The 11,798-nt window shown below is 46.6% G+C and overlaps 1 protein-coding gene across 1 annotated transcript; it reads right to left on the bottom strand.

Moving 5' to 3' along the window:
- Nucleotides 1-2,709: 2,709 nt before the first annotated feature.
- Nucleotides 2,710-10,944, bottom strand: LOC116877270 (proline-rich protein 36-like). Its single transcript, XM_032873890.1, is given in 2 exon segments — nt 2,710-4,721; nt 10,919-10,944. Coding segments are annotated over 2 exon segments (975 nt in total). The 3' UTR covers nt 2,710-3,772.
- Nucleotides 10,945-11,798: the final 854 nt, after the last annotated feature.

Below are 11,798 nucleotides of genomic sequence, written 5' to 3'. Positions count from 1 at the left end.
ACTTTTGTTTTGAATGGATATATTGATCCTAATTCTGAGCACATAACTGGATAATAGTTATAACATCTCTAAAACAGAAGTTGTTAAAATGAATCAAGTGTGCCGATATTACCATTAAGGTTTGCTTCTGTTCTTCATCTGATGGGATTTAAAGACATTTTGTGTTTGGACTTCTGTTCCCAAAGATTAGAGAAAAGCCTTCAGTGAAAGTTGGAAGAGTGATTATATAAAAATATATAAATTCAGCTTCTTTACCCTTCATGAACCCATTTTTATAATGTGATGTCAATTTCTCATGTTATTTTCTCAAACCTCTGCCGGATCTGATCAAGTGTATTTCCAGAGAATTAAAGAGAAACAGAATCCTATAAATCCTAGGAGACATTTATGTTCAGACCAGGAACACGGAGCAATGTGGTGGGCAGGGAGGGGGAGGAAGACCATTGGGCTGTTCCCACTGCTCTCCTGAAATGCAGACATGAGATCATTGACCATAACTGGGTCATGTCCATCTGGGGGTTTGGGAGGCAGAAGCTCTCCACAGTTAGTTTTATTTACCCTCAAAAGTCTCTTCCAGGAATTCTGAGTCTACTTAGGTGTATCTTACCTGATGAATAGGGGAATTCATTCATCTACAGAAAGCCCTGGAGGAGGATAGATTTCTCCTGCATGGCTCCTAAATTAGGCGGACTGACGATATCAGCTGTGGGTTCAGAGGTCTTCCCAGTAAAAGTAAACATTTGGTCTCACCTGGAACACACTAGACAGTGTAGTCCAACTGGCGTCCATGTAACTATTCCCTTGCGTTGGGTCACAGGGCTCAAGGGACACCCAGCACTATAACCCATTTTGTACAACCACATGTCCGTGCTCCCAGAATACAGGTATCTTTGGTAGCTCACCACTCCACCGCCATGGGTGACCCGAGATGACTTTTGCAGGGCTTGGTAGGTCAGTTAGGAACTGTCTAAGAAATATCTCATCTTTATAGTGGCTCCTTGGTGGTGCTTAGGCACCATGATGGGATCGTGAGCAGTAACTTGGGAAGTCTTTTTGGAGAAGAGACAAGGGATGGGTTGTGAACTAGACTGGGACACTTAGTAGGCCCCTTCCCCTCCCCCCTCCCCTGGGCCATGCTGGGGGTAGGTGTAAGGTCAAGATAAGAGACTGGGTTCCATTAAATGACAAAAAACAAAAAAACCCAAAAACCACAACAAAAAACCCCCCAAAAACCTAGGGCTAAAATCTAGATTTCCTATACCTCAGAACCCGTCCAGGAGAGAAATAATTTGAGACAGCTTCATGTTTTTTAATTGAACACATTTATTGAGCATTCACAGTAGGCCAGCCTCCATTACAACAACAGCAGTCCAAGAGTCAGGATCCCCTAGTGGGTGTCAGGAGCCTTCCTGGATGAGGAAAATGCTAGTGGCCAGAAGTGGAAGCCAGGCTTTTGTCAGTATGTCTCTGTGACATTCCTCTGCACAGAGGGTACTGCCGCTCCCGATCATAGCCTGGGAGGGAGGCGGGGGAATGCCTGAGTGTGGTCTGTGCTGGGTTCCTCCATTCTCCCCTTGTGTTCTGGGGGCATCTTGCATTTCCTGCTTTTGAATGGTGTCGCCGACATCCTTTGGGGCCCCTCAGTTGGTAGACTGGACTGTGCTGAGGGTGGGTTACTAAGAAGAGGTGGGACCGGAGAGCATCAGGGTTTGGGTTCCGAAGTAATCCTAGGGGTGCATGCAAGTATATTAAACTAAACTAAGGGCACGGATGGGGCACACCAGGAGGAGCCATCACTGGACGGTGGTCCATTTGTTTATGCCTCACTGACCTTTGCTGCTCACGAGCTGGTGTCAACACCTTGGAGTTATTTTTCTCCTTCCTAACACGAACCTGTTGTTTTTCATCCCCCTGCTGCCTTGAGTCACATTTCCGGATGGGAGGTGGATGGCTGGTGGCTTACTAAGAAGCATCTCTGCACAAAGAGGCCCCTCAAGGCCCTGAGCCCTGTGCTTCTGGGGTCACCGGCATGACAGGAGGACCCCGTGGCAGCAGAAGGCTGCAGACGCAGATCCCTTATTGCTGGCTGCACCCGAGGTCCTAGATCAGCCTCTCTCCAGCACAGGGTTCCGTCTGTTCCCGTAAATAAGATTTGATTGGAACCCAGCCACTCCCGCTCACTCACACATCTCCCCTGGCTGTTTCCACGCTCGGAGGACAGGGCGGGGTCATTGCAACAGAAACCAAAATGGCTGGCAAAACCTACCACGTTTGTTATCTAGCCCTTTCTAGAAAGTTTGTTTGCTCCTGGCCTAAAAGTAGAAGAGACCATGTTTTTATTTATTTAACATGGAGAATCTTATCATTTGGATGTCGGGGGCAGGATCTAAGGTTCTCACTGTAGGAATGGCAAAGGCTTCAGGGCTGCCTGGAGAGCAGTGTTGAAATGGATCCTGAGGCCGTGTCCAGACTGGTGTGGGAGCTTTCAGAGAGGGGAAAGCTGGGCCAGGAGTCATGGAGGCAAGGAACACCAGACTAGTGAGCAAGGCCAGGAAGTCCATGCTCCTGTTTCCCAAAGGGAGGTAGCAGGCAGGAACAGCTCGGTGTCACCGTGCCCCGTGCTCGGCACTGCTGAGGTTGGGGCTGTAAACATGCCCTCACTGAGTGGGAGAGAGGTGCTATTTAAATATCATTCATGCTTCGACAGAAGCAGAAAAGGTTAAGGTTGGGCTAGAGCGCCAGCTTTAATTAAAGCTTCTATGCACTTGTGGAAGGCTGGTGATGAAACAGGGTCTGTCCAGGACAACGTTTTGTATAAAACTTCCCATTTGGAGAAGATGGGGGCTTTTATTAATTTGTGCCATCAAAGTGCCACTGAAAAAGGTTGCAGATTGTTTAGAAACAGAAAGATCAGGGTGTGTGGCAATACATGTTTACTGGAGAGAGCAGTATAAAGTGTGGCTCCTGTCCTTTAGGTACATACATATATACATAGCCCTTGGATGGTGGTTTTTAAAATGGAACTGTCTTAAGCCTAGCTACCCCTATGACCGATATCCTGTTATCCTGTGACTCCAGTGAGCGGTTCCTCAGGGAGCCACCTAAATCCCGGGAGTGGAGTGGTCCTCTGTAGACTCCACTTGTTACAGGGAGGTGTTGTTGAAAAGTGGATGCAAATCTGGTTTTTGGAACTCAGATCATATTTTGATTCCACCATGAGTCTGTTACTCAGGATAAATCCTTATAAAGTATATTAGCTACTTTTGCATAAATTCAGATTTTCAGATGCGCATGGCATCACAGCGAGGCATTACCATAGCCTGATAGGTGTTTCGCTGTTTTATCAAGCTGACTTTTCACACTGTATCAGCCCTACCTGGAAATTCTTAGGGCCACCGTTGCCTGGTGATGCAAATATGTATGCAGAATCCAGTAAGCCGTACGTTATGTTATTGTGCACTAATCTCTCATACAGGTCACTTAGTAGCTTTCCCATATTCAACATTTTGGCTTTAATTGTTTTTCCTTCACAGTATGAAAAATTGCCAAATCAGCTCCGGCTGACTAGGTTTTCTTTTCATTTCAAATAATGATATGAGGCATTTAAATTGTATTAAGTGCACTAAACCATATCTCAAAAGGAATTGGGTATTCGAAAAAAATTTTACAACTTAAGCTTGAGAATTTATTTGCATAAAAATGCGAGCATTTTTCCAGCGAGTCTTTAAAATGTGCCACCTCTCAGGTAAGAATGGGTGGTGTGGCACCTGTGCTAGTAAGCCCTTGAGACGGATGGATTTCCAACAGACCTGGGGGAGCGGGCTGAGCGCACGCACGGGTGGTGTGCAGACCCCAGTGGGGCAGTAGGACCTGAGTCTGTGTGTCTAGAACACAAGAGCAGAGGGTGTTCAGATGTAGAATTCCTCCATATCATTGTCCATGGGTCCGGCCAGCACTGGGGGCGGTGGGGCGTCTCTGCCCGCCGTCTGCTCAGTGCGGGGAGCATCACAGGGAGGCTCTGGGGAGGACTCTGTGCGTGAGGAGGGGCCATGAGTGGGGGGAGCAGCAGTGGCAGCTGGGGCTGAGGAGCTGCAAGGCCCTTTGGTGAAGAAAGGGAGGGAAGCCCAGGCGGTCTCTGTGGCCCCCCCACTCCCGGTGGGCAGCGGTCCTTCTCTGAAACCCTTAGGCTTTGACCAGTGGCTGCTGCACCTTTCAGGCGGGAGGGTTGCTTCCACGGTGCTGCAGAACCGACTGGGCGCCGAATAGGCAGAGACCACAGAGAGGTCTGAGGAGGACAGCCGGAGGCCCGTGTCCACGTCGGTCTCCTGGGCCCCCTCCAGGTCATCGATGGAGAGGAGGTGGCTGTGCCTCCCCTCCGTCGCCCTGTGCCCTGGGCCATCGGTGTTTGAAAACCACTGTGGTAGAGCTGAGGAGCCCGGGAAGGAGTCTCCTGTGGGCAGACAAAACAAGGACTTGCTTCTCTGGAAGGACCAGGGGAGGCTGGGAGGGCTGCCGGCTTGTCTGGCAGCTTCTTGCGGATGCCCGGTCGGCCGGCCTATCTGGCCAGGGCCCGGATGTGAGCTGTCCGGTAGGGGCTGCTGGCTGCTGCCAGGCGTCTGGCTTGGGGCGGTGGTGCTCGGGGAAGGCATGGAAGGAGGTTTTTGCTCTGACGCGTGGTGGCTCCTGCCAGCCTTAGGAAACCTCTTCTGCACCCTTTGCGCCTGTAGGGGAAGAGGGCACGTCATGTTAGTGTAGAACCGGGGTCACTGGCGAGGAGGATGTGAACTCGAAACTTCCAGCAGTGTCGTGGCAATCAAACGTTACCAGACATCTCATTCTCCAAACTCTAAAGCCAAGAGGTAGCAGAGTTTGGTAAGTGTGGACCCGAGTTCTCAGCCTGAGGAGACTTCTCTGAACCTGGGAGGAGATGCAGGCCTTGGCTGCCATATGGGCTATTGTTATTTCAAGGACATAGGGAGGGCTGCTTGCTGCACGGATTTGCCACAAGCATGAGGGCCTGGCCAAGCGTGAGGATGCTGAGAAGAGGATACCAGTAAATACAAAAAGAACATTTGAAGGGTGTGTCTCTCTCCAACCAAAGCAGCACTGTTTGAATGTAACTGATGGGAAGATGGGGGCGATCAGGGTAGGGTATAACAGTCTTAAGTCAGGTCAACATGGGACTCCATTCCAGTATGTGTGAGATTGCCAGGCTATATCGTAGGGGTAGTGGCCCATGGCTCAGGGTGGTAAATCTTTGATGAGTGAGGGGCTATCAGGAAATTAGCATTTATTCTCTTGCTATCTGGAACCAGACTCTTCCATATACTCTGCCCTGCAGGGACTGGACAGGAGGGGGTGCTGCTGACTACTGCCAGACCCCACCGAAGCCCCTTAGGGCTTGGACAAGCATTGTCTCCCTCTAACACCTCACCCTGTTCTGCTCTTCCCTCCACCCTCCCTGCAGCACACCAGGGACCTGCTTCTGTTCTGTGGAACTGGGGACCTCTATACGAGACAGAGTCTCCATCTGGTCTAGCTCAGTGCCCAAGCCTGCAGGCCAAACTTACTATGCAAAGTTTCCATTAAATAATGGATTTGTGGACAGTGGCTCTGGCCCTATTTAGTATGGATCATCTAATTTATGAATCCTTGAAATAAGGGTCCTGAGTATGGTTTACTATCAGGGATCTTTCCTGGCACCCAGCAGGCCCTTCCCTATACAATAGACACCCTTGCTTCCCTATTAAATGGGAACTAGGTTTTCCCACAGCTGCTTGAGAGATACGGCTGAATATAAAATACATTTATTTTGTAACTATTACAGGTGAAGGAGGGGAAACTAAAATGAGACTCCGTGTTTGACCACATGAAGCTTACATTTCATTGAAAGATAAGAGAAAGACATCGCTTGGGCAAGAACCTGATGACAGGCACAACGACAGGGCTGTGAAGGAGAGACCAGGCACATCTGCCCCGTGGGAGCAGAGGAGTCTCCCAAGGAGGTGGCCCCTCAGGTGAGCCTTTGAGATGCACAGCTGGCCTCCTGCTGGATGGCATCGGTGGAGAGGAGGCTGTGCTGGAGAGAGGCCAATCCAAACAGGCTGACTGTTAGCAGGTAGGCAACAAACGTGGAGGGGGTGTGGGGCTGACAAGCAGCTGGCTTGATTACAGTCAAGGTGTGTGAAGAAAAGCAGTGATGAAGTTCACGTTGGGAATGGAGTCTAGAGCTGTTCTGGTCAAGGACACCCTGACTAGGTAAGAAATCTACATACTCATCCTTATGTTGCAGTCTTAATTCTGTTATTTATGTATGACCATTCCTTCCATTGATTTCTAAGGTCTTTGCCTACTTGCAGATCTCTCCTAATCTTATACAGTCTATTCATTCTTTCAATCTGAACACTAACTGAGGGTCTTCTCCATGGGTGTGTTTAAGTTTTGAATGGGTTATTAAAGGTGAGCCAAGATACTGCTCTTTTACCAGCAGCCTCTTGCATCACGGAAATATTCTAGTTATCATTTTTTTATGGGATCTTTGGTGAGAAAAAGGACCGGAGGGCCAGGCACAGATAATTTTGAACAAGACATAATCTAAGCCCCTAACAATGAACGACACAGTGTTCAAGGATGATAAAGTGAGCCATGATGGGAAAGTGAGTGACAACATATGGACCATGTTTGGGCACAAAGGAGGAAGAGGCTGGTTCTGCTGAGAGATGAGGCAGCATGGGGAGAGGGTACAAAAAGCTTGCCTTGGGCAGTCATACCTGGACAAAATCTTGGAGGTGCACGAGGTGCCCTCCAACTGGAGGGTGACCAGTGTGGCATGGAGGCACACTCATGCACAAAAGCAGCCTGATCAGAGGCTGTAGGTGTGAACCAAAGCAAGAGATAAGCCCTGAGAGGTGCGAGGAGTCTCGGGTGGGCCCCAAATCATGTGGTCGTGTAAGTCCCCTGCACTTTAAAACCAGAAGACTTGAAAGCAAGATGGTGACACGGCCAAGTCTGTGGCTGCGGCATAAAGGAGAAAGGACTGGACGGGGAGGAAGACTGGTGGTAGAAAGCATTTTAGAAGATACTGCTGTAGTCTTTCACTTTGTAAGATGTGTGACAAGCCACATTCCCAGTTGCTTGCCCGGGTGTCTTCCCAAACATCAATTCAGATATTCAGGTCTTTGTATGGATTATCTATCCAACCTCCTGATCCTTTCCTTAAATCTCAGTCTCTATATTCTGTGGTGTGTGTCCCCATGGCCTGATGATTCTAGTCTTGCCCTTTCTGTACAGCCCACTGAAATTCCCAAGTCGTTCTGCCAAGGGTGGCTTAAGGAGCCAAAGGTGAAAGTAGCACTTATGGAGATTTTTGATGATCCAAGTTATAGATCTTTGAAGAACATGGTGCAAAATGCTTTTGGTACAGCCTGTAAGTGGTTGCAGTGTGGTTCTCCTGATGGTCTCAATCATTTGAATTTGGCTAAACAAGAAAAGATGAGTCATGACGCTCTTGAGAGAAGGAAGTCCTCCGGTATGGAGGATGCTTTGGGAGGGGAGAGGCAATGTTAATAAACATTAATCAAGATGTGAATCTAGGATTTTCCCCAAGGGCCCATTCCCCTGGGTGCCCCGATGTATTTCTTATTTGGTAAATGCACATGACCCTATAACTTCCATCTTTGGAGCCTTACTCAAAGAGCATGCATTTGGTAAGCGTGTTTGCATTCTGAATCTGCCTGAAAAAGGAAGCCTCCATGAGGATTGCTTCATGAGCATCAAAAGGCCAAGGTTGCCATGAAAGAAACTGCTAGGGGACATCTAAATCTTCCCACTATCAGGGGGCAGAATGGTATTAAATTTGATTTAAACCAGGAACGACTGGCACAGGACAAACAACTGGTGGTTTTGCAGGGATTTTCACCACTGTGCTTGTTCAATGGAAAGCTACCTGTGCTCTCTCATTTTGGCTCCATCATGAAGGCAGGAGCTCAGATAAACCAGAAATTACCTGCCTTGAAGACAGGACACACCCCATGTTGGTTACTAGTGCTTCCACGGTGCACCTGGGCTGGTGGGGTTCCAGCTGGACCAGCACTGGCTGGTGGTAAAGGCAGGGTCGGGGGCAGGGAGTTGCAGGAGGGTGGCTGCGAGCCTCCACCCCTCCCTCCAAGCCAGCTCCCACGCTGAGCGCATGGGGGATGTGTTTGCAGCAGATCTGGTGGTATTCTCCAGCTCTGCAGACAAGTCAGCTTCAAAAGCAGCATCTGGTCTATCTTAAAGACAACTCACATAGACACTGGATGGAGCTTCTTTCTGTGCCCTTCTCCTGGCTGTGCCTCTGTTTCTGGCCTCTCTTGTCTGCTTGTCTAACTTGACCAGGAACACTACAGGCTGAGAATGAATCATTTAGATGTTCCAGGAAACTCTTCCCCAGGTGACCTTTCCAGAGTAAAACGTCACCCTGTGGGCCCTCCTTCCAGGGAAGCCTCTCTCCGCCTGGCCTCGGGCTCTCAGGGTTGCCTTCTGTGACAGCAGCCATGTGCCTTGGAGTCCCCTGCCTTTCTCTCTGAAGCAGTGCAGGCTGCTGACTCACTGGAAGCCAGTGGGTCCTCCCTTTGCTATTTATGGAACAGAATAGCATTAGATAAATGAATCTGCTTCAGGCAACTAGCCAGGGAGATCTGGTTATGTCTCTGAAATCACAAAGCAGTGACATGTGGCAGTCACCCCGGAAGCTTCTCCGGCAACTTTGAGCCTAGGCAGTTTGCAGTTAGGAACGTGAAGAAGTCTGAGCTGAGGCATCTTTTTCAGTGATCTGGGTGTCAGTAGGCTCATTTCCTGGCACATGGGTAGAACCCCTGGTGAAGGGGACTCTGCCCTGACCCAGTAACCCTGGGCAGTGTCACACTGGAATTCTCCCTCATTCTCACACCTCCTCTTTCTGAGAAGGGTCATTTCCTCTTGTGTCCTTGGTGCAAATACAACCAGGGTGGCAATGTGTGCTGAGTAATGAGACAGCAATCGAAATTTTAATCCAGCGACTAACAAAAACATTAGGGGCAACTCAAGGAAATTGGGCAATGGGTTCACATGAAAAATCAGATTTTTGTTCTGAAGAAAAACGCATCTTGCTTCCCATTTCACTGTCCTCTGGGAAGTTTTCATATAGCCTATGTTGTCTTTGAAATTATTTAAAACATTTAAAGTTGTTTAAAAACTTACTTTTTAAAGATTTTATTAGAGAGCATGAGCAGGGGTGAGGGAGAGGCACTGGGAGAGGGAGAAGCAGGCTCCCTGCTGAGCAGGAGCCCAATGTGGGGCTTGATCCCAGGACCCTGAGATCATGACCCGAGCCAAAGGCAGATGCTTAACCGAATGAACCACCCAAATGTCCCTAAAAATTATTTTAAATAGAAATGATTAAAATAATTCTTATTGAAATATAGTTGATACATAAAAAATAGAATAATTGTGTTGTACTAATATTACATATTGTGAAATGATCACCATAATAAACCTAGTTAATCACCACACATCCCTGATGAGCTCAAAATGGGAGCTGGCTGTGGTGGGGGGAGGCTTACGGCCACATTCCTGCAACCCCTTCCCCAGCCCTTGCCATTACCACCAGCTAGTACCGGTCCAGCTGGAACCCCACCTGCCCAGCTAGCGCTTCCACAGTGCACCTGAGCCCCCCTCTGGTGACCAACATCAGGTGCATCCTCTCTTCAAAGCAGCATAATTTAGGGTTTATCTGAACCCCTGCCTTCATGATGGAGTCAAAAATAAGATGGCACAGGTAGTTTTCTGTTAAACAAGCACAGTGGTGAAAATCTCTGCACAACCACCAAGTGTTTGTCCTCTGCCAGTCATTCCTGATTTTAAGCAAAAAAAAATTTTTTTTTCTTGTAATGCAAACTCTTAATCTGCTCTCTTAGTAGTGTTCAATATACAACCCAGTATTGCTAACCAGTCATTAAGCTGTGTCACTTCTCCAGGGCTTATGTATTTTACAACTGAAAGTACACCTTTTGAACAGCTTTACTCCCCAGCCCCCAATCCTGGCAACCACCCGTCTGTTCTCTGTATCTGTGAGTTTGTTTGTTTGAATTCCACATCGAAGGAAGATCATATGGTACCGTTCTCTGACTTGTTTGCTTAGCATACTGCCTTTGAAGTCTATCTGTGTTGTTGCAAATGGTGGGATTTCCTTTTTTATGGCTGAAAAAATATATTTTTCTTTATACATTCATCCACTGATGGGCACACAGGTGGCTTCCGTATCTTGGCCATTGTAAATAATGCTGCAATGTACATGCGGGGGGTGCAAATTCTTTTTGGGGGTTTTCATTTTCTTTGGATGAATACTCAGAAGTGGAATTGCTGGATCTTCTGGGAATTCTATTTTTAGTTGTTGAGGAACCTCCATAAGGTTTTCCACAGTGGCTGCAGCAATTTCCATTACCACCAACAGTCTCCACTCCACATCCTCGACAACATGGTATTTCTTGTCTGATGCTAGCAGCTCTGATGGGTGTGGGGTGGCATAACATTTGGTTTAGATTTGCATTTCCCTGATGAGGAGCGATTCTGGGCACCGTCTTATGGACCTGCTGGCCATCTGAATGTCTTCTAGAGAAAAATCTCTATTCAGATTCTCTGCCCATTTTTTAATCAGGTTCTTTATTTGCTACTGAGTTACGTGAATTCTTTATGTATTTGGATATTAACCGCTTATCAGATAAACATTGGCAAATATTTTCTCCCACTCAGTAGGTTGCTTTTTCATTTTGTTGATGGTTTCCTTTGCTGTGCAGATGCCTTCTCGTTTTGCCGACCCACTGTTTATTTTGGCTTTTGTTGTTATCCTTTTGGTGTCAAATTGAAAAAAAATCACTAGGACTGATGTCATGCAGCTTACCTGTTTTCTTCTAGGGATTTCATCATTTTAGTTCTTATGTTCAAGGTTTAATCCACTTTGAGTTCATTTTTGTGTATGGTATAAAACAGTGGTCCAGTTTCATTTTTTTTTAATGTGGCTGTCCAGTTTTCCCAGTACCATCTGCTGAAGAAACTGTCCATTCCACATTGTATATTCATGGCTCCACTGTTGTAAATTGACCAACCATGTATGTGTGAAATTATTTCTGGGATCTCTATTATGTTCTTGGGTGTACGTATCTGTTTTTATGCCAGTATCTTTTTTATGGCTAGAGCTTTGTAATGTAGAAGTGTGATGCCTCTGGCTTTGTTGTTCTTTCTTAATTAAGATTACTGTATGGTGACTAACATAACACAGTAAAAAAAAAAAAAAAATTTAAAAAATTAAGATTGCTTTGGCTCTTCAGAATTCTTTTGTGTTTGCATATCAATCTTGGGATTATTCTAGATCTATAAAAATACCACTGATATTAATAAGGATTGCATTGAATATATAGATTGTTTTAGATTGTATGGACATTTTTACAATATTGATCCTTCTAATCCATCAGCATGGAATATCTCTCCATTATTTGTATCTTCTTGCGTTTCCTTCATCAGTGTCTTCTAGTTTTCCATGTATGGCCTTTCACCTTGGTTAAATTCATTCTTAGGTATTTTATTCTTTTGGTAAAATTAGAAATAGGATTGTTTTCTTAATTTCACTTATGGTTATTGGTGTATAGAAATGCAACACGTTTTTATATATTGATATTATATTCTGCAACATTACTGAATTCATTTACCAGTTTTGACAGTTTTTTTGGGTTTGTTTTATTTTAGTATAGGCTTAAGGGTTTTCTCTATATAGTGTCATGTCG

The sequence above is a fragment of the Lontra canadensis genome, unplaced genomic scaffold (genome assembly GCF_010015895.1).
Source record: "Lontra canadensis isolate GAN:19392208 unplaced genomic scaffold, GSC_riverotter_1.0 scaffold51, whole genome shotgun sequence".
NCBI lineage: Eukaryota > Metazoa > Chordata > Mammalia > Carnivora > Mustelidae > Lontra > Lontra canadensis.
The sequence above is the reverse complement of the archived record's forward strand: the minus strand, read 5'-3'. Positions and strand labels throughout refer to the sequence as shown.